The sequence below is a fragment of the Serinus canaria genome, chromosome 17 (genome assembly GCF_022539315.1).
Source record: "Serinus canaria isolate serCan28SL12 chromosome 17, serCan2020, whole genome shotgun sequence".
NCBI lineage: Eukaryota > Metazoa > Chordata > Aves > Passeriformes > Fringillidae > Serinus > Serinus canaria.
In genome coordinates this window covers 3,516,173-3,541,764 of record NC_066330.1, presented here as the reverse complement: position 1 = coordinate 3,541,764, position 25,592 = coordinate 3,516,173, and the positions used below count along the sequence as shown (strand labels likewise).

At 53.7% G+C, this 25,592-nt stretch overlaps 1 protein-coding gene across 2 annotated transcripts; it reads right to left on the bottom strand.

The window, feature by feature from the left end:
• Positions 1 to 532: 532 nt before the first annotated feature.
• On the bottom strand, positions 533 to 25,168 carry SARDH (sarcosine dehydrogenase). 2 transcript variants are annotated; one of them, XM_018917646.3, is made up of 22 exons: positions 24,893 to 25,168; positions 24,700 to 24,821; positions 23,467 to 23,773; positions 22,101 to 22,279; positions 21,239 to 21,418; positions 20,737 to 20,860; positions 20,476 to 20,576; positions 19,275 to 19,379; positions 18,738 to 18,867; positions 16,635 to 16,721; positions 16,429 to 16,519; positions 14,581 to 14,722; positions 13,042 to 13,125; positions 12,265 to 12,378; positions 11,623 to 11,761; positions 11,007 to 11,120; positions 9,306 to 9,453; positions 8,883 to 8,976; positions 4,185 to 4,347; positions 3,702 to 3,870; positions 2,763 to 2,898; positions 533 to 1,891 (listed from the first exon to the last, which is right to left on the bottom strand). In XM_018917646.3, exons 3-22 carry the CDS (start codon positions 23,765 to 23,767, stop codon positions 1,766 to 1,768), a joined length of 2,727 nt encoding a protein of 908 aa, XP_018773191.3. In that variant the 5' UTR covers positions 23,768 to 23,773; positions 24,700 to 24,821; positions 24,893 to 25,168; the 3' UTR covers positions 533 to 1,765. The 2 variants fall into 2 exon arrangements, with proteins under 2 accessions (XP_018773191.3, XP_050837108.1); XM_050981151.1 differs by having other exon boundaries at positions 24,700 to 24,818.
• Between the last annotated feature and the right edge of the window lie 424 nt (positions 25,169 to 25,592).

The window sequence follows — 25,592 nt, the reverse complement described above, 5'->3', positions numbered from 1 at the left end:
CACGCTCTGGATTGTTCCTCTTGACGCCACCAGATGCCAATGGCTGGGAACAAACGACACCTCTGGGATGGGGTTTGGAAAAGGGGAGGGGAGGAGGGGGAATGACAAATCTTTTGTTGGGAAAAATTGCTCCATTAAATATCTAAATGTAAAATAAATTGCTTTTTGCTGTTGAGCTCTGAATGGAGAACATGCAGGAGGATCAGAGAGGCTGGAGGTGTGGAGGTGGAGGAGAGTCCATGTCCATCCCAGCTTGGTGCCTGTCCTTGCTGCCCTGGGACAGAAAGATCCAGGCCAGCTGGCCCCCAAATTTCCTTCCCAGCCACCTTGGGTGTAAGAGAAACCTCAGGTCAGAGCACTGCACACCAGAAAAGGCTTTTTAAAGCAAAACCTGATATTTCAGGCACACAGTGGTGCCTGGCTTGGCAGGCAGGCAGAAAGCTCCTTCCCTCAGAACAGGACCACAGCCACCCCCTCCCCTGCCCTCCACCCTGCCAGAGGCAGGGCAGTCACCTCCTATTCAAGAGAAAAATTCATCTCAATCTTGATTTTTAATGTTTTCAGTAAAACCAAAGCATTTCAGAGTTCACGCTCTCGCCCGTGGCGCTCGTGGCACGAGGGCAAGGAATTGAAATCAGCTCTAAAGAGGCTGTGACCCAAACAAACCTAGTCAAGGGAGGAAAAGGGAAGAGCAGGGAGTGAGATTGTTTCTTCAGGCGGGTGAAAGCTCCAGCAGAGAGCCCAGAGAGGGGAGCAGAGCAGGGATGGTGATGGGGAGTGCTGATCCTTCCCTGCAGCACAGGCTGTGTGCGTGTGAGGGCAAACCCCCCCTGCAGCCCTCCCTGCTGCCCCCAGGGCTGGCTCTGAGCTGCCAGAGGGGTTTGAGCTCATGGCTCAGCCTCTGCCAGCATCCCCCTCTCTGCTGGGAGCTAAAAGGAGCCACCTCCAAGGTGACCTTTGGGAAGAAGCCACAAGGGACCAAGGAGCTGCCAGTAAGGGCAGCTGTGGGGCCAGTACCCCCCTGGCCACCTTATACCACAGCCTGTGCCAGGAGCAGCCCAGAAAAATCGTGGCTGCCCCATCCCTGGAGGTGTCCAAGCCAGACTGGATGGGGATTGGAGCAGCTGGGACAGTGGTAGGTGTCCCTGCCCATGGAACCCATGGCATGAGATGGGCCTTGAGGTCCCTTCCAAGCCAAGCTGTCCCATGATTATGACACACCAACACAAGCAGCACTGCAGAGAGGAGCCCACAGCGTGAGCCTGGGCAATGACCCTGCACTCTGCCCCTTCCCTCCATGGCCCCCAGCCCAGCAGAGCCCCCAGGATGAGGTGACACCCGTGGGAGTGGGGACAGAGCAGCAAGGGACCAGAGGGACAGCAGCTATGGAGGCTCCAGCTGTATTAACAGCAGAGCTAGTTTAAAAAAATTCATTTCCAGCCAGTGTGAAACTACATTTGGGGGGAAAGATTTTCCAGCAAAGTCAAAAACTGAAACCACTTCACGTGCAGCGAGACCAAACTCTGTTTGCAGGCCAATTAACCATGGAAAAGAATTATTGCTGCAGTGGCACTGGGGAAACAGAGCAGCAGAGTCTTTGCACTTTTTGGAATCTCTTCCTCCTCTCCCCTTAATTTGACCCACACTGGCTCGGCGAGTTCCTGGAGGTTGCCCGGCTCTTGCAGCTGACCCCGGAGCCAGCAGGGGCAGGTGGGGCCGGAACTCAGCCCGCAGCTCCTCTGCCCTCTGGGCAGCCCAGCAGCCCTCAGTAAAAGCCCTTCACACGTTTGTTGTCAGGGTCGAACGGGGACTTGGTGTGAGCTCGGGCCGGGAAGGTCACTCCCATCCGCTCCAGCTCGTAGCTGCCACTCTTCACAAAATCCAGGGAAACCTGCAAGGCAGAGCCATGGAAAAACCCCTGTAGGGTGGCAGCATCCCAGCTCCACCCCTGGGCAAGCTCCCACCCACCCCACACATCTGCTCTCTGCAGAAAACCCGGCTCTGCCATCCCAAAAGTATGTGTGGAAAGGGGGATGAGAACTGTTAAAAGCACCCTGATTTAAAAAAAAAAAAAAAATTAAGTGTTTGAAAATTTTAGGTTTATTTTTTTTCCCTGTGGAGGGATGGGATGGAAGGAAAAAAGGGGAAAGGAAACGGGAAAAGAAAGGAGAGGTGAAAGGGAAAAAGGGAGAAGAGAGAGGGAAAAGGAGAGGGAAAAGGAGAAGGGGAAGGGAGAAGGGAGTAGGGAAGAGGAGAAGGAGGAATATTCATCACTGGGAGAAAAGGGGGGTCCCAGGAACAGGCCACAAAGCCCCTTGCCTTGGGGCTCATGCAGGATGAAAAGCCAAGGCAAGCAAGAGCAGGAATCACAGCCCACACACAGCTCTTGGTTGGCACAGAAAAGGTCCCTGGAGATGTCACCCCAACCTCTGTCCCCACAGCACGCTGCTAAATGAGGGCACCTGACTGATTACCCACGAGTCTCCCAGGGTTAATTAAAACCTTGCCCTGCTCCTATTGGCCACTGCTCCCTACAACATAAGTGAATTTGCTACTGCAATTAAATATTTGGTTGCAATTAACCCCCGAGGCAGCACTTGAGCTGTGCATGGACCTCACACGGTGACAGTGACACCAACTTTGGCACCAACCCCTCACCCCCCAGCCTGCACAGGGAACTCGAGGGAGCTGCTGTCCCATCTCCCAGCCAGGTGCCAGCCCTGCAGGGAGGAGGCACAGCCACCCCGGGGCTCTGCACTCACCGGGCCCCCTGCAGGGTCTCGGATGTAGCCGTAGGCGATGGTTTTGTCGATGGCAAACCCGAAATCTGCCCGGCGGATGTGGCCGACCACCTTGCCGTCCCTCCAGATCGCCTCCAGGCCGAACATGGGCACCTTCCTGCGAGGCAAGGGCAGAGCTGCCACAGCAGAGCCACTCCACGGGGCACAGGGCTCTGGCTCTGCCCCGGGGCAGCCCATGTGCCAGGGCTCCCACTGCTCATTCACCTGTCCCTGCTGAACCCAGAGTGCCTCCAGCCCAATCTGCAAAACCTCTGGGTGAAACAAGATCAACCCTCACACACCTCCTGCAGCTCCCACTGAACATCCAACAGGGAACTTGCAGTGGGATTTAAATTAGAGATGGAATTAGAGCATGGAAAACAGCTGTCCAGGTGTGGCACCTCTGTGTGTGTGTGCAAGAAATGGATTTGTGAAGAATTGTAATGATAACATTGTTGAGAGAGACATTGAACTAGAAATAAGTTCCAAAATAAGGCCTTGCAAAAAGACCAGGTATTTTAGAGAATTAGAACTGTGAAAGATGCATGGTAGCAGGACACGTGGTGTAAAAGTGTAGGTGAGTGGTGTTGGAAGTAATGACAGCATGGCGTAGCAAAAGGCTGAAAAACATTTATAAAGTATTGTAACCAAGAAATAAGTTAGCATTTGATGAACTAGCATTGAGTTGTATATCTCTCATTTCTCACCCTTCATTGAAACTGATAGTAGAATAAAATCTTTGAAAACACCTCTCAGTAAAAGCCAGGAAAACCAAAAAGTGGGCTCAGTGGAGGTGCTGCTCCAAGGGTGCTCCTGGGCTGGAGCTGCAGCAGGGAGCAGAGACAGCAGTGATCCTGACTCCTCAGTGGTGCTCCCTCCCTCCTCAGTGGTGCTCCCTCCCTCCCTGCCCTGTGTACTCACTGCTCCGTGGTGAAGCACACCAGGCGCCGGAAGATGCCCTTGGCTTTCTGTGCCTCCACAGCCTCCCGGCCCAGGAAGGGGATGCTGGACTTGAGCTTGCAGGTGAAGGCCAGCCCGGCTTCCAGCGGGGTGTCATCGGGGCGCAGGTCTGCGTGCCAGTGCCTGTACCCTGCAGGGAGCCAGCCTGGGTCACCCACTGACCTGGCACTGCACCCCTGCCCCCTGGACACCCCCTGCCCTCAGGGAGCCAGCACTGATCACCCACAGACCCTGGCACTGCATCCCTGACCTCTGGACTCCCCCGCCCTTCATTCACGTGGGTAAAACACCCTGGAGAGGAGCTCACAGGGGAATTCTCAACATTCTGAGACTCTGCCCCAACTCCAGACCCAGTGACCCACCCCGAAGCTGAGGAAAAGCTCCTTGCCCTGCTCCCCCCGCTGGAGGAGAAGCAGAGAGAGATGCTGAGAGGAGAACAAGGACCTTTCTCGATGCTGAGGCTGTCGATGGCTCTGTAGCCGGCGTTGGCGATGCCGTGCCGGGCTCCTGCCTGCATCACTGCCCGGTAAACCTTCACACAGTCAGCCCTGGGCACGTGCAGCTCCCAGCCCATCTCCCCCACAAACGACAGCCTCATGGCACGGACCTGCAAAGGCAAGAGGGCAAACATCCCCAGGGTGCAGCTGGGCTGTGCAGCCTGGCAGAGGCTCCCATGTCAGAGGAAAAGCCAGCTTTGCCTGGGAGCTGTGGTGGAAGGCAGTCCTGGGCTCTCCTTTCTAGCACAAAGACAGGCTCATGTAGCCCCATGTTTCTCTTCCCAGAGAAAAGCAAGGCACAATTCTTCCCAAGAATATTCCTGGGATTCACATTCTCTGAACCTCAGTGAAAGAAAACACAATTCTTATCTCATTTGCTGTGCCTGTGTTTGTGCCAGAGTAGAATGCAACATGGAGATTGTTTACCCAGAGTGATGGTGCTTTGTTTCCTTGGCCTGTCAGGGCCAGGTGTGTGTGACAGGACTGTTGGGTGACAGTCACCAGATTCTGTGCAGGGTTGAGTGCTTGGCAGATTCAGTTTTAGATGTATAGAATAATATAGTATATAAAGTCATTAATTAGCCTTCAGATATCCATGGAGTCCTCCCCATCATTCCTCCCTCCTCAGGGCCCTGGCACCACTGCTATAGGCTCAGAGTGAATTTCTCATCTCTGGGCATCCTAAACCTGGCATCTCAAACCCAGCTACCATCAGTGGGCAGAGGTGGCTGCTGCAGCATCCTCTGCCTACAGACTCCAGGGCTGGGGTGAGATGTGATGCTCCAGCTCCAGCCAAGCTTTTGTCTCCCTCTGCTGATCCACTGGGACAGGGAAGCTGGTCCCCAGCAGGACTGTCCTGCTTTTGGGGCTCTTCATCACTGCTGTCCCTCCCACGGGGATGCTCCTTCCTGGGCAGTGCTCCCACAGCAGAGGCACCCCAAGGCTCCTGGGCAGGTCCCAGTCCCTCCAGGGAATGCTCAGGGTTCCCATGGAGGTTGTGTCCCAAAGCTGAGCTGTCATGTGAGCTCCACACCAAATGCCAGAAGCTCCGAGGAGGGATGGGCAGATCAGCCCAGGGGACTCAGTGCTTCTCCAGAGAAGCCTCATTCCCAGGGATGGAGCCTGGCTGCAGTCCCAGGGAACAGCCTGCCCTGCCTGTGTTCCACCAGCTTCTCACCCAGGCACCCTCCTGCTGTCCCTCTGGAACAGTCTCCACTCCCAAAGCCTTCCAGGCCAGCTGGGACCGGCCCAACTCAGGCACCTTCCCTGGAGACAGCCCTGGAGCCTGAGCTGCCTTTCCCTCTGATTCATCCCATTGTGTTTCTCCACTTCCTCCCCCACAAAACCCCTCTGGTTCATCCCTCTGGGTACATCCACTGCAGACACAGAGCTGCCTTTGGGAGAGAGATTAACTCCAGAGTTCCTCTCTGGGCTGTGATCTGTGCTGATAACAAATCTGTCCCCAGCTCGGGACACACTTCCAGGCTGGCTCTGGTGGCCTTGGGCTGGCCTGGCCACGCTGGCTCTGGCTGGGGCTGGGGCTGCATTTTGCCATTTGCTGAGCTCTTGCCCCAAGCACAGCTGTGCTCTCTAACCCCGGGGACAAATGCAAACAGACACCAGCAGCTGCTGCCCAAGGCAGAAGTGCCCAAGGGCTGCCTGGGCTCTGTGCTGCCAGCATGGCCAGGGGGCACAGCTGGGAGCCCAAACCCACTCCTGCTTCCCCTAGCACCAAAATCACATCCTCAAGCTGAATTTACAATTTTTAAATTGTAAGAAGCCTGAACCTCTGCAAAAGGAATGGGGAGAAGGAAGGAACACAGGATGGGGGATTTATTTTGAGGTGCCAGGTGCCAGCCCTGCCCTGGTCCCTGGCACAGCCCCGCAGCCAGACACAAAGGCTGGCACTCCCTTCCCCAGGAGCACGGGCACAAGGGGCTCAGAGAAGCCTTTTCCTCTCCACAAAGGTGTCATCTAATTAGAGAGCAGCCAGAGAAGAGGCTGCTGCAAGCCAGCTTCCATCTTCACTGCGGCAGGAGATGCTCCGGGGATTGACAGGCAACTTCCCGGCTCGTTAACCCCGAATGGGACTGCGGCTAAAGTGCTCTTTGTAATCGAGAGCAACTTATTCCTGGGAGAAGCTTCCTCTCAAAACACCAGTGCTCCAGGGGCATGAGCATCCCAGCAAGAGCAGCGCCCCACAGAAAACTGGAAACTCTGGAAAATTGGGGTGATCAGGCAGTGAACAGGGAGGGAATGGGATGTGTGAGAACCCCAGGCAGGATTCACCTCCCACCACGGAAGGGAATGCTAAGGGCTGGACTCAGCAGCTCTGCTGGATTCCCATAGGAACAGATCTTCCAGCTGGAGCTGTGGAATAGCATCCATTCCTGGCTTTTTGTGCAGCAATTCAAAAGCATTCTAGGTACCATAGAAAATGAAAACCTGAATTTTCCCCTGTCTCCAGCAGTGAGATTCAAAGGGGGACCTTTCTCTGCTGTTCCATACAATGAGAGACTCTATATATAAACTCACAAACCAATCCATAATTTCCAGAGTCATTAACTCTGCTGGAACTCTCCTTTGACTCCAGCTGATTTTGTTCAACTACTGAGTTAATGCGGGAAAATCTCGGTGATAACTTTTTTAAGATGCTGGGTTCAGTTCAATCCCCCTGGAAGGTGATAATATCAGCAAAGGCTTCAGCCTGCTGCCCTGAGAAATCCTCCCACTCTAATTCCAGCGTGGGATGGGGTCCCTGGTGTTCATTGTCCAGTGGGACAAAGGAGACCTCCTGAAGGGTGGCCCTGGCAGCAGGCAGGGTGTCCCCTCCCAGCTCACACCCCTGAGGCAGGAGAGCTTTTCTCTGTCCATCAGGGAATTTACACTTCAAAGAATCCACAAAACTTCTGCCAGCTCTATCTTCCTTGAAGGACTGGATTATTTATAACAAACTCGAAGTGAAATGCAAATAAACTCATCACACCCGTGGAAGACAGGAACATTTCCACACCTTTCTTAGGGCAAAAGCAGATTATTACAAGATGATATCAGTCTGCTACAGGCTGACAAGGGAGGCTGTGGGGAGGATTAATGGAGACTAAAATCCAGCACTTTGGACAACCTGCACCAGTGGATTGGCTCTGAAGTCCCCCAGGCCTTCCAAGGGACACTGAACTCGCTGTGGGTTGAGTTGCTGGGCACCCAGGGTGCACTGATGGCAATGCTTTGGAGATTAATCTGACTTGGCCAAGATCTGTGCCTTAGTTAAACCACCTGAAGGCCTGTCCAGGCTGTTGCTCACAAATCAAGAGGCTCTAATTTGATTTAGCAGCAATCTCTTCAGCAGGCAGCTGCAGTCGAATTAAAGCCATTTTAATTCTGAATGAAAAGTGGCCGCACGTGGCTTAACCCAATTTCCTTAACATCCAGTCTGCTGCAGCTCCTGGCTCTCCTGCTGCCTTTTATGAGATTTATAGCTTCACCTTCACCTCCTTCATCCCCCACCAGGCTCCAGCCCGAGAGCAGAGCGAGTTCTGGGCATGGTCCCTCCTCCCAGCCAGCTCATCCAGCAGGAGAGGGATGCTCTGGGACCATGGCCTGCCCAGGCTTCCATGGAAAGGAGCAGGTACAAATTCCACCCTCTCTTCAAAGTGTTTTTGCAACCATAGGAATATTTCACAAGGGATAAACATCACTGAGAAATCAGAGTTTCTCCATGAATCCTTGCTAAAGTTTTTCCCTGATAGCCAAAGCTGCCAGCAGCAGGTTTTCCTAGGACATTTCTCCTTTGAGAAAAATGACACTTCATGGTCACCAACTCTTGTATTTGGGGGTGTTCAAGCTCAATCAACAGCTTCAGGGCAAGTGTGAGCCCTGAAGCCGGGGCAGAAGCAGGATGATGTGTGCCTGTGCAGGAAGCTTAGGGCTGTCAGGCTTCTCCTGTGATCAAACAGCAGCTCCCAGGCTGCCCAGTCCCTCCTGCCAGTACCTGACAGGCTTTGCATTAAATTGTCCCTGTTTTTTTATCAGGAGGGGGAAATGGAAAGTGTCTGGAGTGTCAGGTAGATCTCATCACCAGGGCTGGCCCTAATCCATGCAGGCATCTCTCATTCCCGGGGCATCACTGCAAAGCCATGAGTCACCCTGTCCCTTCCCCAGTGCCACCACTGGGAGGGCTGGGAGAGCACCATGGCACCTGCCAGGCAGTCAGGGAGGGAAACACCCTTTTCTCACTCTGGGTTTTGGTCTTTTCGTACAAAAACCACAACAAAACCTCTCTGCAATAAAGTGGAGACAGACACATTCCCAACATGGGGAGATGGAACAGTTTGCCCAGAGCAGCTGTGGCTGCCCCTGGATCCCTGGGAGTGCTCCAGGCCAGGCTGGATGGGGCTTGGAGCACCCTGGGACAGTGGAAGGTGTCCCTTCCATGGCTGGGGGTGGAACAAGATGATTTTTTTGTGTTCTATTCTGTGCAAAATACAAAACCAAGTGCAAAACAATAACCAAAGAAACCACTTAGTGCAATACAACAATCTTTCAGGTCCCTTCCAAACCAAACCAGTCTGGGATTCTGTGCTTGGCTGGTGGGTGGACAGAGCCCAGAGCTCCCTGGGCAGCTCGAGGAGGGGCCCCTTCCTACCTGGCATCCTGCAGCTGTGGTGATTTTGTGTGTGGAGAAGGGGAAGGCCTCGTTGCTGAGGTCGGTGTCGAGCACTTCCTGCAGGACAGCACGGCTGGGGGGAAACAGCAAAGTGGGAGCAGGGAGGGTTATCCCCAAATCTTGCTCCATCATCTTGCAGGGAAGACAGACTTCTCACTCCAAAGAGGAGCTGAGGGGGCTGATGTGCAGTGCTGTGGGAAACTCAAAGGAAATTTCAGTTCTATGGAAAGTGGAGTGATACCCCAGCCACATCAGCAGTCAGTGCCATGGTGCTCACACCTACCCCTGCCCAACATGGGGACCTGCACCTGAGGCAAACCTCCCTCCACCCCTGCATCCCTCCCTCCATCCCTCCCTCCCTCCCTCCCGGTCAGGTTGCAGGGAGGGGCTCACACCTCTCACCTCAGCGGGCCCTGAATGCTCATCATGCCCAGCTCCTCGGAGCAGTCGAGGAGCTGGCACTGGAATTTCATGTCCTGCAGCACGGTGGTGATGTGGGACCAGTTGTGCTGAGCCACAGCCCCGCCGATTGCCAGGTAGTAGCCATCCCCTGGAACACAGCCCCGGGCAGCCTGTCAGGGCTGGGCTGGTTCTGCTCTGTAGAGCCTCAAGTGCAGCCCTGAGCATCTCCAGCTCACACAGCCCTGGCTGGGGACCGCCAGTAAAAGGGGGGTTAAAGAGATGGGGGATTGGGAAAGTTTTGGAGCTCTGCTTTTTGTGGGGCTCAGCACAGTGAAAACCAAATGGCCATGAACAGTGAAAGTGTGTGTGAGCATCACAGGAAAAAACTCCTTGAGAACAACAGCAAAAGCATCTGCACTTCTGTCCCAGCTCAGAACAGACCCTCAAGAGTGGAGGGAGCTGTGAGTACAGGTGGGAGCAGGGAATGCTGCAGTGACCAGCCCAGAACCACTACAGTACAATTCCCACTGTGTGCAAGGAAGAATTTCATCTCCTCAGTAATCCTGGGTGGAAAAATCCCTAGGGATGGTGTTTGAGAGCTGATTAATATGTAATCAATCTTCCCTCTGTCTTTCCTGCCACTACGAAATTGCTCTCTGGTATTCTGTCATAATGATAATAAGTGCAGCCACCTACTGTAATTGGAAAAATAGACTTTGCTGTGATTAAACACCTCCAGTGCCCGACAAAGCCTGCAGCTCTGCCAGCCACTTCCCACCCTGCTTCCCCTGCCAGTGTCCCAGACAGCAGGGAGGAAGGATCCTCCCACAAGGGAGGGAAAAATCACAGGCACCCCACACTGCTGGGGCAAACACAGTGAGACTGCCCCGTGGCACACCTGAAGGTGACACAAGAGGGTGAGACTGCCCCATGGCACACCTGAGGGTGACACAGGGTGCTGAGATTGCCCCATGGCACACCTGAAGGTGACACAGGAGGGTGAGATTGCCCCATGGCACACCTGAAGGTGACACAGGAGGGTGAGATTGCCCCATGGCACACCTGAGGGTGACACAGGGTGCTGAGATTGCCCCATGGCACACCTGAAGGTGACACAGCATGGTGAGATTGCCCCATGGCACGCCTGAAGGTGACACAGCATGGTGAGATTGCCCTGTGGCACACCTGAGGGTGACACAGCATGGTGAGATTGCCCCATGGCACGCCTGAAGGTGACACAGCATGGGGACAGGGCTCTGAGGCCACCCAGTGCTTGGCCAGACCGAGCTCAGCATCCTCCTCCACAGCTGCCTAATGCCATTCCTGCCCCCAGGGCTGCTCTGCTGCCTTTCAGTCCCCCTTAACTGCAGCTGATAAGGGCTGGGACAGAGGTCAGAGCTGCCAGGCAGGGCTGGACAAACCCAATAACAGCGATGAGCAGCGCAGGGCCCCGGGGACAGGGGCCATAATCGGGTTACAGGCACCGGGGGATGGAGGTGGAAAAAGCCAGGTGGCTGCCATTAGGAAAATGCAATCAGCCCTGTGCCTGCAGCCCCTCCAGGGTGGCAGGGAGGGAGGAGATGCTGGGACAAACCTGCCCAGGACTGGAAAATCTCTGTGTGCATTGAAAACCTGGGAATTCAGGGAGGGTGAACACAGCCAGAGGTGCCCCCTGCAGCATCGCCGGGCTCAGGGTTTTACCTTCAAAAGCGGGGGCCAGGGGGGAGCCCGGGGCCCCGGGGCTGATCCTGCTGACGGTCAGGTCGCTCTCCACGCCGCCCTGCCGGTTCAGCATGCAGGTGTACACGGTGGAGCCTGCGGGGAGCACAGGGCACTGCTGCCCATCAGCCAGCCCGGCAGCAGGAAAAGGTGTCACTGTCATTAAATCACCCATCCTGGCTTTGCCCTGACCCACCATGGGTGTCCCAGCACCGGCAGGAGGAAGGAATGATGATTTTTTTCCCTTTCCTGAGTGAGGAGCTGAAGTTGCATCCATGGAAATGGTCAAAGGAAAAGGGGACAACAAGCCACAGCTGGATTGTCTGAGGGTTGTGCTTGATTTATACTCATCGCACCTCCAGATGTGAGCCACAGCTGGAGCCAGAGGGAAACCTCCCTCCTTCATCCCCCAGCCCAGAGCACTGAGCCCCTGTGTGAGCGAGGCAGAACCCAGGCTGTGGTGAGGACAGGGAGATGAGGGATGAGGCTCTTCCCAAACCCTCTGCAAAGGCAGCACCGAGAGGAAAAGCCAGTCTGGGCTCCCCTGGGTTGTGTTGGGGTGAGATCTCCCCAGCAAAAGGAGGAGCTGAGGCTGTACCTGGAGCTTTGCTCACATCAGCACTGAACAGCCAGTCGGCTGCTTTCGTAGCTTCAGGTCCAACCAGGTAGAATTTCCCAAAATAAGACATGTCAAAGAGAGCCAGGGCGTTCCTGCACGTTAAACATTCCTTCTTGATCTGCAATTAAAGCAAACACGCAGCGCTGAGGCTGAGCCGTGCTCTCAGCCCACAAAGGGAACACAAATGAAACCATTTACATAACGGGAAACAATACCAGGATTCTCTCCTGGTGCCTTTAAAATGCTCCTGAAAGAATCAGGAATTTGCTGGAGCCAGCCTGACAGGCCAGCCTGAGTGCTTGATCCTATTCCTCACCTCACTAGCTCAGTGACAGTTATCATTAATAACACCCAAATTTTATCAAATCGGATTTTTTCCCCCAAGCTGCTCTCAACACTTCAGGAAAGCAGCAGCATAATTCCCACGGCCTCTCCCCTGAGGTTTCTGAGCACGGGCTACACATTTCTCTTCAATTTTTGGGCCATTTTTCACTGTTTTGGAGCTTCCCCTCCCTCCAAGCATCACCCAAAGCAGCGATGGGGCACACATTCTGCTGCCTCCAAGTCCCCCAGCTGGCTGGGAGTTTTGGCAGGGCAGGAGGGGCTGTCAGCCCCACTCACGATGTGGTGGTGAGGGGGGAAGTCGAAGGTGTACTCGTCCCCCAGCAGGCGGTTGTAGGTGTAGTCCCTGTGGCGCTGGTGGCCGTAGGCACCGTAGTAATCATAGTCCAGCACCTGGGGGATAGGTGGGACAGCGAGGAAGAGGATGGAGGCTGAAGCCAAAAGACTCCTTGTCATATTTACCCCGCTCCTGGAGAGATGGCTGTGGTGGTGGGTGCCCACCCTGGCATCCCTGATCACCACGGGGATGGGTTCTCACCCTATATCCCTGTCCATGGTGATGGGTCTACATCCCAACATCCCAGCCCATGGGGATGGGTCTACATCCCAATATCCCAGCCCATGGGGATGGGTCCTACCAGAGCATTCCTGCCCATGGGAATGAGTCCACAGCATCCCTTCCCTCGGTGATGGATCTCCATCCCAATTTCCTTTCCTTCAGTGATGGATCTCCATCCCAATCTCCCTTCCTTCAGTGATGGATCTCCATCCCAATCTCCCTTCCTTCAGTGATGGATCCCCATCCCAACATCCCTGCCATGGCACTGGATCCCCATCCCAACATTCTGCCCTTAGTGATGGGTCTCCATCCCAAAATCCCAGCCCACAATAATGGATCTCTATCCCAACATCCCTGCCCTCAGTGATGGATCCCCATCCCAACATCTCTGCCATGGTGAGGGGTTCCCCCCGCCAAAATCCCTGCCCGTGGTGATGGGTCCCACCACAGCTGGCCTCCCCAGGCTGAGGACCCCCCAAAAGCCCAGGTGTTCTTACCGGGGCTGCTCCCCCAGGGTTGAACCAGCCAGGTCTCTCCCAGCCGTGCCTCTCCTGGAAAACACAGCCCTGTCGCAGCAGCTCCTGCACAGAAATGGGAACAAACAGCTTTGTAAATCATCCCTCTCACAGCTCCTTGAGCAGCACTCAGGCTGCCCTCCTTGGCTGCAGGTGTGGGCTCAAGACCAGACTTGAGACCCCTTGGTTTGGCTATCAACAGCCAAAATCAGCCAAAATGTCTTTTAAAAGAGTGTCAAACCTAAAAATTGCCTGATTTTTGTCCCTCTCAGGCAGAATATTTTCCTCAAGGGTGGTCAAGAGGCAGAGAGCCACAGCACAGCTGTGCACCCCACCAAAACCTGCCCTGGGGTGCCCAAATTACTCACCAAGAGATGCTACATGCAGACAGCAAGATTCCCCATCATGTTTACAGTGTAATTATATAACAACATTTAATATTTATACAGCAACCTTCTCATTCCTCCTCTGAGCTCTCAGGAAAACCTCTCTGCACGCAATTAATTAGGGATCCATTAAGACATTCTTGTTTGGAGCCTCAGTTCGGAAAAGAATAGATTTTGTTGAACATCTCAGAAACCATTCAGTGCCTATTTATAAAACACAGCACATGTTCTGGAGCTGCATGGATAAATACCAGCCTGTCAGTCAAGTGGGCATCACTTATTAGACGTGCTATTAAAAAATAAATTGCATCCTCGGTGACAGAAAACAACTGAGCTGTCAACCAAACACCGGGGGCTGGCGGGCAGGGGTGTCTGTTTTACTGCTCCAGCCTCTGCCCTCCAGTTGGAAGAGGAATGGTGGGATGTCAGTCAGAGAGAAGCAGGAATGGGTTTGGGAAATGTGGCTTTGCCAGGGCTGGGGCTGGCAGTGGGATGAGGCTCTGGTGCTGAGTCAAGCTGAGTGTCTCGAGGGATCTGGAGGGTCCTGCTGGTGCAGCTAAATGCTGGGAATTGGGTTTTTTGTCTCAAGTGCTGCATCTTGAGAGTGTTCACCTGTGGATGTTTGTGTGAAGAAGGGATAGGAGCAGGAGGGAGCCCTGGCTGGTGGCTCCAGGGAGCAAAACCACTTAGGGGGTGCTGGCAAAACCACCACCACAGTCACATCCCTCTTCCCTTATGCCCCATCCTCACTCCACAATGAGAGATGTTGTTCTGAGGAGAAACAGCTGCTAAATTGTGAGCAGGGGCAGGAGGTTCCTGTGAGCATTCAGCACCCTCAGCCCTCTCAGCTCCCCTGGGATGGACTCAGCCTTGGAGCTCTCCTCTCCCCTTTTCCCTTGCCCAGTGATCTTCCTAATCCACACCTGCTGAGTTAAATATCATGGCAATGCTCAGGCTTTCTACTATGAAACCACCCATGGCCCCATAACCCTGACAGTGAACTTTGGGGTCTGGCAGGGATCTCCCCAGGATGGACGGACAGCAGCACAGAAGCTTTGGGGAACAACCCAGCTGCAGCCACTCCTCGTGAGCTCCTTTTGGCAGCTGTGAGGGCCAGCCCAGGCTGTGTCCTCACCTCGTGCAGGGGGTCCTTCCTCATGTTGCGTCCTGCCAGGGGCTCATCATGGGGGAAGACCACGGAATAGTTCTTGGCATAGGACTCGTGGCTGCGCTCCCGCATCCAGCGGTTGTTGTCGGTCAGGGAGTGGTGGAACCTCCTGCAAGGCAAGGACATGGCAACATCTGGATGAGCCCACCAGCTCACAGCCTTCTGGAGCAGACCCAGGTGTGGATGCAGCTGCTGGTGTAAAATTGCTATTCCTGCTCCAGTTTTGTGGGTAGGAGCAGAGGAGCCGGGCAGGGCTGGGTGCTGGCCATGCCACGGTGTTGACCATTGGAGCTGCCCCACCCCAGAGCAACTGGGAGCAGAAAAGAACCTTGTTGAGGAAGGAAAAGAGGAAAAAAATATGGAATTTGAGGTTGATTCTGCCCCACGTCAGCATGGGACCAGGCTCAGAGCACACCCGGGTTTAAACACAGCCCTGATGATGGAATGAGCCCTGGACATTCCTGATATTTTTCATCCAATTCTCCTCAGGCTGAAATATAAATAAACTCCAAAATATCTTCAATTCATTTGAAGTATTTCCATCTTTCAAACAGAAAATGTCCTTGAAGGAATGTGCCAGCCCAGCCCACAGTCAGGTTGTTAATCCCAGAGACCTGTAACTCACAGAGAGCAGCCTTGGGCACAAGTGGCACCTTTCCCAGGGCTGCAGAAAGGGAGCCAGGCTGGGCATGAGGGCCAAAATGCCATTTCTAGGGACTTTTAAAATGATACTTTCAGCTTCCCTCCCTGCTCACTGGGTGCAGAGAGGCAGGGTGTGGGGTTAGCCCTGCAAGGAATACAAGTGATGGTCCCCAAGAGCTGTGAGGAAGGTGACACATGGCATGTCACCAGCACCCCTGGCTGTCCTATCAGCCTCAGCCCCTTCACCAATGAGCAGAATTTTTGACAGCAGCAAGCGGGCAACAGCTGCCAGATGAAATATTTACAAGCAAATGTTCTGAGAGGATAAATATTGAAATGTGTGGAAAAGGGAGTTATTTAAAGAGGAGCTTGGTGATTGTCACCAAAAGGAAGGAATGGGACTGACAGCTTGGTGACAGGGCACATGGGACACGGGAGATGTTTGGGTGGAAAATCTCTGGCTGCTCTGAGCAGGGCTGGGGTCCCTTGGGGTCAGGGGGGCTGTGCTGGTGCCAACCCAGTGCCCAGCCTGGGATTTCCCCATCTCTCCATCCCCATCCCTGGTGGAAGGGGGCAGCTGGAGGCATCTCCCCCATCTCTGCAGGCTCCTCACTCCCACAGCCCAAGCCAACGTGGCATTTACCAGCTTGGCCACTAAAGCAAGGTGAGATTTTCAAAGCTTTGTCCCTGACAAGGTGGTTGCTGTCACTACAGCCCTGTAAGAAAGCTCAAACCCAATCAAAGACAATCCAGCAAGTCAAAAGCAATTACTGAGCCAACATCTGCACGGTCACATCTCCCAGCCCGGGTGGTGCTGCAGAGGGGGGCCGAGCTAATCTTTGTGCTGTTGAAATCATCCCCCTGATTATTAACTTAGAGGATTAGGCACGGCTCTAATTGAACAACAAAACCCAGACATAATTACCCCGTCCTTCCCCACCACCACCATCTCCTTGTGCCTGATGGAAACTGTTTGTGTGGGAGTGGAATGAGGCAAACGAGACAAACCCCACGCGTGCATTCATTAAAGCCACTGCCTCTAATTGATTCCAGCTCCTTGGAGGGACACACACGCTGCCTGGACAGCCATTCCTGATGCCAGCCCTGCCTTGGAAGCACCCCCAGGGACCAGCAGGGATGAGGGATGCCCGTGGAGGCAGCTGGGTGACTTGCCTGATGTCGTAGCCGTACATGTCCTTCTCCGGCCGGCCGTGGATGATCCAGTGAGCCAATTCCCTGCCACAGCCACCTCCCAGCATCATCCCTGGGGAGCAGAGCAGGATGCAGACAGGGTCAGGAGGCCAAGCAGGGCTGGGGAATGCCAGGATCCCCCTGGGATCCCATGGCAGCAGGGTTTGACCCCTTCAGGTCTCTCTTACCGGCGCTGTTGAAGCCACAGCCGAGGAAGAACCCTCGGACTTCGGGAGCTTCTCCCATGAGTGGTTTGTGGTCAGCTGTGAAAGACTCTGGAAAACAGAGAGGGGATGTGCCAGCGAGGCCAGGACAGGGGGATCACACACTCTGGGGACACGTCACACACTTTACAAACAGCTTTCCTCCCGTGCTGAACCCGTCCTGTTCCCAGAGAGCTCAGTGGGGCCAGGACTGCACCAACACCAGGCACTGCCCAGCACAGGGCTTTGGAGCTGGACTCAAAATCTGGGAAGCAAAATGAATTCCCCAAGAGAAGCTGAACAAGGCACTGTGAGGGCTCTTTTTTCCTTCCCAATACCCCAGTCAAGGGGGCAGCACTGCTCTGTTTGGTGTCATTTTAACATCTGGGCCCTGTTTCCTTACGGTGCATTCCACCTCTGTCAATTCCTGCTGGGAAATTCCATAACTTTGAGCCACTTGCTTCAGCTGAGGGAGGGCTGGAGATGTCTCTCCTATGCTCATAATGTCTCCTGCTGCCAGTGCTATTCCACTGGGCCACCAGCCATGGAAATCCCTCAACAAACCCTCACCAGGGGGGACAGCAAGCCCCTGACAGAGGTGTGCAATCCTCCTCCCTGTTTGGTGGTGCTCCATCCATCCATCCATGTAAAAGGAGAGAGGGAAAGCTGAGTTCAGTGTGGTTTTTCCCCACTTAGCAATGCCCAGTTTGTTTCCCCTGATCCCAGAGAAGGCAGGAGCAGAGCCAGAATATTTCCACTGTCACCAGAGCAGCTCCTCACGTGCCAGTATCCCTGCACAGATATTCCAGGCTACAGACTCAGGGAGTTAATGGAGCAACAGCCAAAGCACCTCCCCTGCCAGCACAGCTGACTTTGCCCTGGGATGGGTGCTGAGGGCTCCAGGGACCTTGGCACAGTGACCACAGCACAGGGGACAAAGCCTTTGCCATTTGATCATCCCATCATGACTCAGCTGCCACAGGCTGCTGGTTTCAATCAAGAAGGAGACAAGGAGGAGAGCTGAGCCTTGGAAAATGACATTATTGTATGGCAAAGAGGAGACAGTCATCTACCAGCAGCCAGTTCTGCTCTGCTCCCGGTGCAATCAAACCACTGGAGCCAGGGCCAAGGTCTCCACCTGGTACAAGTCATGTTTGATCTGCTGCAGGGCACAAGACGTGCCCTACTTTCCCCTCATACAACCCAAAGAGTTCCCCTTGAAGTGCCTCAGCAAAAAGGGCTTTTATTCCAGTGGATTTCTTAGTGTATAGTGGATTTTAAGGGCAAACCAAGTGTGCAAGGCTTGGGCCCAATGTCTGGTACCACCTCCAGCTGCCACTGCAGGGATGGCTTTAACTCCACACCAGGGATGTAAATCTGGGTGAATCTAACCTCACTAGACCAGGAGCAAGTAGTAAAAATAATTACAGAAGATAACACTTGGTAAAATAACAGCCACTGCTTAAAAACATCTGCCTCTTAATTTTCCAGTCCAGCAGGCACAGCATCAGCTGGAGATCCATCTAATACCAGACTAAACCAAGGCAGTCAGCTCCCCAGGGAAATGGCTTTAAATTGAAAGAGGGACAACTGAGATGATAAGAAATCAATAAGATTATAAGAAATTATAAGATAGAAGTTATTTACAACAAGGGTGGGGAGGCCCTGGCACCCCAGGTGCCCAGAGAAGCTGTGGCTGCCCCTGGATCCCTGGAGGTGTTCAAGGCAAGGCTGGATGGGGCTTGGAGCACCCTGGGATGGTGGAAGGTGTCCCTGCCCATGGCAGAGGAGCTGGAATTAGATAATCTTTGAAGATCCCTTCCAAGCCAAACTATTCTGTGAGTCTCTGGATGTGTGATTCTATTTCTCCACCCAGGCTAGGCCTGGAATGCCACCCCTTGGAAGATGCCACCACTGCAGCCAGACCAGCAGCACTTTCTCTGCATTCAGGGAGTTTTTTGTCTCCCTGAGTTATAAATTTTCCCTTTTCCTCCAGCAAAATCCTCAGAGAAACCCAGCCACAGTGTCACCACAGTGGTCACCACAGCCACCACGGTGTCACCACAGTGGTCACCACAGCCACGTTACCTGGCCCACAGACAGTGGATTTAATTCCTGTTTTCTCCAGAACTGGCACTCTGTTGACAGCACCTTCAATGTGTTGCATGAAAACATCCCAGTCCAGGTCAAAGAGGCCAAAAGCAAATTTTTCAGATACCTAAAGAGGAGGAACAAGAATCAGGGCACAGAGCAGAGGATGGCTGAGTGTGAGACCACCTCATCTCTGGCAGCCTCGGAGAAGATAGACCAAGGCTGCATTGAATCTCTGGGGTTTTGGGGTTTTCTTGAACAACCCAGACAAACCTGAAGTCTGAATTAAGGATAGAGGGATGAGCACCATCAAAGAGGGAGGAGGATTGCACCCTTCTGTCTCTCCTGTTGTCTCTGCACTGCATGTCTGTGCCACAGACAGCCCCAAAGGGGAGATGCTCCCCCTGCTCTCCCCACCAGCCACCCGAGGTTGGTGCCTGCAGAATTTGGGGGCTGTGCCTGCGCCCACTCCTCCGAGGTGGCTTCCCTGGAAACCTGCCTGGTTCCCCCAGCAAACCTCCAGGCTCCACTCACCTCCTCCCAGAAGATGGGGTTTGACTCATATCCACCCACGGAGAGGGCATCGCCTTGGAGACGCAGATAGACCGAGGCGTCGTGATCACGAACGTTTGGCATGTTCTGAAACAGGGGCAGGGGGAGTGCAGGGGTCAGAGGAGGCCAAGAGCCATGGGGACACCCCTGTGGCACCCAGCAAGGTGCTGGGCACAAGGTGGGCACCTGCAGCAGGGACCTGTCAAGGATGGGACACGATGGCACCGTGGGTGCTCCCTCAGCACTGAAATTTGGGCACCCCAAGAGGAAAGCACCCAGCTAACCTGGCTAAAGCATGGGCAGAGCAGCTTACACAGAGAGCTGAGCAGCACCCAGGGGTGCCCTGGGGACAGGGAGCAGCCCCTGGGGTTGATCCTAGCTCAGCAATCAACCCTCCTCTGCCACCCGCCTCTGCAGGAGGATGCAGCAGCTCGAGGCGCAGGCAGCGGCGCGCGAAGAATGAGGGATTTGTTCTTGTGAATAATGGATGGGGAAACATTTAGAGAACACTGAGGAATCGGTGTAGGGCCTACTGCAACCCGTGTTGACAAGTGGAATTAAGTGGATTGAGCAGGAGGCACCGAGGTCTGCGAGCTGCAGCCTCTCCTCTGGAGCCTTTCTTGCTGCTGGGGCACGGTGGAGTCACTGGGACAGAAATGCAACCATGGACCACAGCACTTTTTACAGCCAGGCACCTCGTGCTGAAAGGGCAGGCACAGACTGTGTCAGCAGGATGGAAACTAATTAATGTGTCACCCTCAGTGCACTGGGGCCTCAGAGGATGAAGGCTCCTTCAACTCCCAAGCAATTCTCCCCAGCCAGATGGCAGGAACAGATTTATAGGGGCAGTCTGGAAAGGCTTGGAGAGCCACACCTCTGCCTGCTAGCTCTGGGGCTTGCTCAGAAAGGTCTGGGATCTTTATGAGTGCTGCTGTCAGACACCAAACACAGAGATCTTGAGGGAAAAGAAACCATCCTGCCAGTTGTAACCTCGTTAAATATTAAATCTTACTCTGTTCAAGGTGACAGCCCTGCTGAGGGTGTGCACTCCCCTGAGAGCAGAGCCTGACCTGGCAGGAACCAGGAGGTCCCAGGGGGTCCCTGGAAGGGGCAGGGGTGTTCCTGCCTCTCCAGCCCTGTCCCCCAGAGCAGAGGAGCCAGGCTGCAGCGGGGCAGGACTGACCTGGATGCCCTCGATGCGCTCGGTCACCACGTAGGCGTGGTGCATGGCCACCAGCGGCACGTGCACGCCTGCCAGCCGGCCCAGGGCCCGTGCCCACACTCCTGCAGAGACAACAACCCTGTGCTGAGCTCCTCTGCATGCCCCAGACAGCTGCAGGGGACAGCCATGATGCAGACTTTCCTCCTCACGGGAGCAAAGCCACCCCTGAGCTGTGGCCGCTGTCCCTGTCCCAGCCCTTGCCCTGTGCCCTGCCCCCCGTACCTGCACAGTTCACCACGCAGGGAGTCTGGATGGTGCCGTGGGCTGTCTCCACTGCATGCACCCTCTTCACCCCAAAATCATCAGTTCTCACCTGGATGCCCGTGACCGGGCAGTTCTCGATGATCTGGTGGCACAGGAAGAGGGGCAGAGTCACAGCAGGGTCACCAGGGCAGGGGGACAACCCACCTCACCTGACATGCAGCCCCCAAATCTGGGAAAAGGGAACCTAAGCAGCACTCTGAGTGCCTTGTCTTGCTCCTAAAGGCCTTTTTTCCACCCTCTATTTTCCCTGGATCTCATGGCTCCCGCCAGCTTTGTCACTGTCACCCAACTAAGAGGACAACACCCTTCTTGGGAAAGACCCAAACCTGCAGGAGCAGCTCTGCCCAGTGGGAAAGCAGAAGGTGAGGAAGGCACCTCACCTTCTGCTGAGTAGAAATGACTAAGTAATTTTTTACTAATTTTATCCTAAAATTAGTATAAATTGCTAATTAGGAGCTACCGTAGCGCCTCTGGCAGTGGCTGCTCTGGCCAGAGTTGAGCAGGTGCCAGCAGGGTCCATGGTGCCATCCTTGGGGACATACAGGCTGCCATACAGGTCATCAATGTTCATCAGGGGGTACAGGTCCTTGGTCTGTGACGGGCTCAGCACGTGGGACTCCACACCGTAGACCTTCCCCAGCTGCCAGGGGACAGGAAAACCAGGAGCTCAGGTGAGGAACAGAGGCTTTGCTCACCACTTGCTGCTGAAGCAGTCACACACTGATTATTATTCTGCTTGGACTTTCGTGGCTTGCAGATCCTCATACGAGGTTGGTATTTTGCTCTATGTAATCAAAACCACAGGGGTCTTGGGCTCTGTGCCAGGGTCCCTGAGCCCCCTGGCAGGGTCCTGGCAGTCCAGGACAGCCAGAGGGATGTCCTGAATTCTGACATCAGAGGAGAATCCAGGACAGGTTTGTCTCCCAAACCTAAATCCAGCATGGGGTGACGCTCAGATTTCAGGGACCATGACCCTGTTTTTCAATTCAAGCTGCCTGTGCAGCTGGAAAATGCTGCTGCACAAGGGGGAAAACGATGCTACCACCATTTAAACAATCAAAAATCCGAGGCTGCGTTTAATTTTGCCAGTTTTGGAGGAATTTGACAGATTTTGGCTGCCTTACAGAAGTCAGGAGCCTGCCTTGGAAAGGACCTGCTATCCAGGTGGGAAGGCAGCGAGGGATGGGACATTCCTTGAATTCAATCTGCCTGTGCAGCTGGAAAAACGCTGCTGCACAAGGGGGAAAAGGATGCTACCACGGTGAGGGATGGGACATTGAGAGAGCACAGAAACCCTCGCACCCTGCCGGGCTCCTCCCTACCGACATGAGCCTTTTGTACTCATCCAGGCGCTGCTTGTTGGAGGCGATGAAGAGCCCCCCGTTCTCCACCCAGCCCGTGTGCAGCCCGGTCTCGGCCGGCAGATCCCGGCTGACCACGTCCCTCGTGTGCGCCAGCAGCTCCACTTCCACATCGCTGGGACGCAGCTGCCACAGGAGCCCTGCGGGGGACACAGAGGGTGACACAGAGGCTCTGTCAGCTCCCCGCCACCCGGAGAGGGATGCAGAGGGAGGGGGGGGGGGGGTCCCCGTGTGTCCTGTGTCACCCTGCGGGGCTCGTGCTCCATCTCGTGGATTTGCGGGAACGCTACAAAGCGTCGGGTTTGGTTCTCTCTGGGCGTTAAATGAACGGGGAAAAGGGTTATGGAGTGGATGGGCCACAAAAGTGGGGGGGGGAAATTTAAAAAAGGTTAAGTTGCTCTGCCTCCCTGCCATAGAAAAGTGGCTTTAAAAAGGGGGCGGAAACAGTGGAAATAAAGTGTTTGCTTTTCCTGCAGCCACATAAAACTTGGGGGGGAAAAGCAAATTTAGGGGACTTAAAAAAAATTTATTTATATTATATTATATTATATTATATTATATTATATTATATTATATTATATTATATTATATTATATTAATTCTACTATAATATTAATATTCTATATTATTATTCTATATTATTAGACAATTATATCAGTTACAATTTTTATATAATATATTTATATTAATATACATATAATTAGATATTTAAATATTCTATATTTCTATACTTTTATTTTTATTTACACTTTATAATATTTCCATTATATATTGTATTATATATATTATATTATATATTATATATTATATTATATATTATATTATATATTACATATTATAGACTATATATTATATATTATATACTGTATAGTATATACTATATATTATATATTATATACTGTATAGTATATAGTATATACTATATAGTATATATTATATACTATATAGTATATAATATAGTATTATATTATGTATATTATATAGTATGTATATTATATGTATATTATTATAGTATTATATTCTATTATATTCTATTATATTATATTATATTATTATATTATATTATTTGTTATATTTATATTTATATTATAGAACTATAGTTATATTATATATTTATATCTATATAATAATTATATATTATATATTATATCTTGTATATTTATATATAATATATAATATATGTAATTATATATTTATATTTATATTTTAAAATATTATAGCAGAAGGAGCACCAGGAATTCTCAGCATTTACAGCCCAAACTCTCCCAGAGCACACCCCAAACCCCGAGCATCCCCGGGCAGCGCCCAGGCCGTGCCCGCCACTCACCCGCCGTGTGCCAGGTGGTGCCCGAGGTCAGGCGGTCCCTCTCGAGCAGCAGCACGCCGCGCAGCCCCATTTTGGCCAGGTGATAGACGGTCTGGCAGCCCAGGCTGCCCCCTCCCACCACCACCACCTGCGCCGAGCCCGGCGGGGCCCGGCTGGGCTCGCCGCTCCCGGCACCCTCCTCCTGCACCTGCAGCGTCTTCTGGTACGGGACGCTCTTCTTGGCCGGGGGGCCCGCGGCGCTGCTGAAGGGCCGGGGGCTTCTCCAGGGGTGGAGGCGCCAGGCGCGGCTCAGGTAGGACATCTCCACCTGCACATGCCGAAAGCGCCTGGCTGCACCCCTGGCTGCGCCTCTGCTGCCCTCTCTGCCCTCTCTGGGTGCTGGGCAGAGGCTGAGCGAGCCCTGGGCACATCCCGGGATCCCTTTCCAGCAGGGAAATCCCAGATGTACGTGTGTGCAGCTCCCAAACACCCTCCCTTAAAGAAGGGGCTTGGGAATTCCCAGGGCATGGCACCCTGTGCCTGCTCATGGCTCAAAAACACTTTTCCCCCACCCTTCCACTGGAACTCAGGAGCTGTTTGGGCACAGAGAAGGTGCCAGCTTTCCTTCTGCCCATCTCTGGGTGCTGGGCAGAGGCTGAGCGAGCCCTGGGCACATCCTGGCATCCCTTCCCAGCAGCTGGGGATTCCTTTCCAGAGGATGAGCCCTGGGCTCATCCCGGGATCCCTTCCCAGCAGGGAAATCCCAGATGTACGTGTGTGCAGCTCCCAAACACCCTCCCTTAAAAAAGGGGCTTGGGAATTCCCAGGGCATGGCATCCTGTGCCTGCTCATGGCTGAAAAAATGTTTTTTTGGGTTTTTTTCCCCACTGGAATTCAGGAGCTGTTTGGGCACAGAGAAGGTGCCAGGTTTGCTCTGGATCAGAGGGTGGGGCAGTGGCTGCTGGGGGACACACGGGGACAGGTCCTGCCTGTCCAGCAACCCCTGTGTGGGTCCTGGCTGAGGACACGGCTTGGGATTTGCTCCCAGAACAAGATTTAGGGTGCAGTGGGACCAACACAGACCCCCCTACACAAGCCACAGGCCATGACCCAGGTGTGCCCTGGGGATCACCCCTCTGACACCCCCTGCTTGCTGCCACGTGGCCACCAGAGCACCCGCTGTCCCCCCAGTGTCCCCCCCCAGGTTCCCCCTTGGTGACAGCCCACGGCACATCCCCACCAGGCACCACTCACCAGCAAGGCTCACTCCGGGCTGGCTCTCCCTGCTAGGATATGGTGGGGCCCCTGCCTTCCTCTGATGCTCTCCTCCTCCTCCTCCTCCTCCTCCTCCTCCTCTTCCGTCCCCTTGGCCCCTGCTGCAAAAAATATTAACCAGCCCCTGGAGGCGAGCAGAGCCAGCCTGAGCAGACAGAAGAGAGGCACTCACCTCCTTGTCCCCCTCCTCGTGGCTCTGCTGCTTCCCAGGCAAGACAAAAAGTCTGGCAGAGAGGAGAAATTCAAAGCAGGGAGGAAAATGCTTCTTTTTTGTCCGGCTGGGTGCCCAGCAGAGAACAAACAGCCCAGCTGGGGCCAGAGGGACTCGCAGCCTCCCGGGCTGGCTGGGGCTGTCAGCTGGATGCCAGAGAGCAAACACGGCGAGGAAAGGCACCATCTGACCCCCCTGCTGCAGCTCCCAGTGGCTCCAGTCAAAGAACAGAGATAAAATTAATTTACACCCCTCCTAAGCCAGAGCCAAGAGCTCAAAGTGAAGCTGGCAACACCAAAAAAAAAACCCAAAAAATTAATTGGAGTGGGGTAGAAAAAGAAGGGTTTGATTTTGATCTGTAAACCTGAAGGTTTGTTGTTCCTTCAGCTCAAGGCTCAGCCCTGGAATTAGGGCCTGTTTGGGCAGGACACAGCAGTTCTGCTGAAGGGCCTCATGCTGGGATCTCAGAGAAGCAGAAGTCAGGGTGGAGTCAGGGTTTGGCTGGTGGTTGGGAGGGATTGGGGTCCCAGCAGCATCATGGTCCCCCAGGCAGCATCTCCCACCCCTGTGTAGCTCTGAGCAGCCATGGGATGGTTTTTGGGGGGGTTAAAGCATCCAGCTTAGGTGGAAGTGCTCCTTCCCTCTGCTCTTGCCTGCTGGA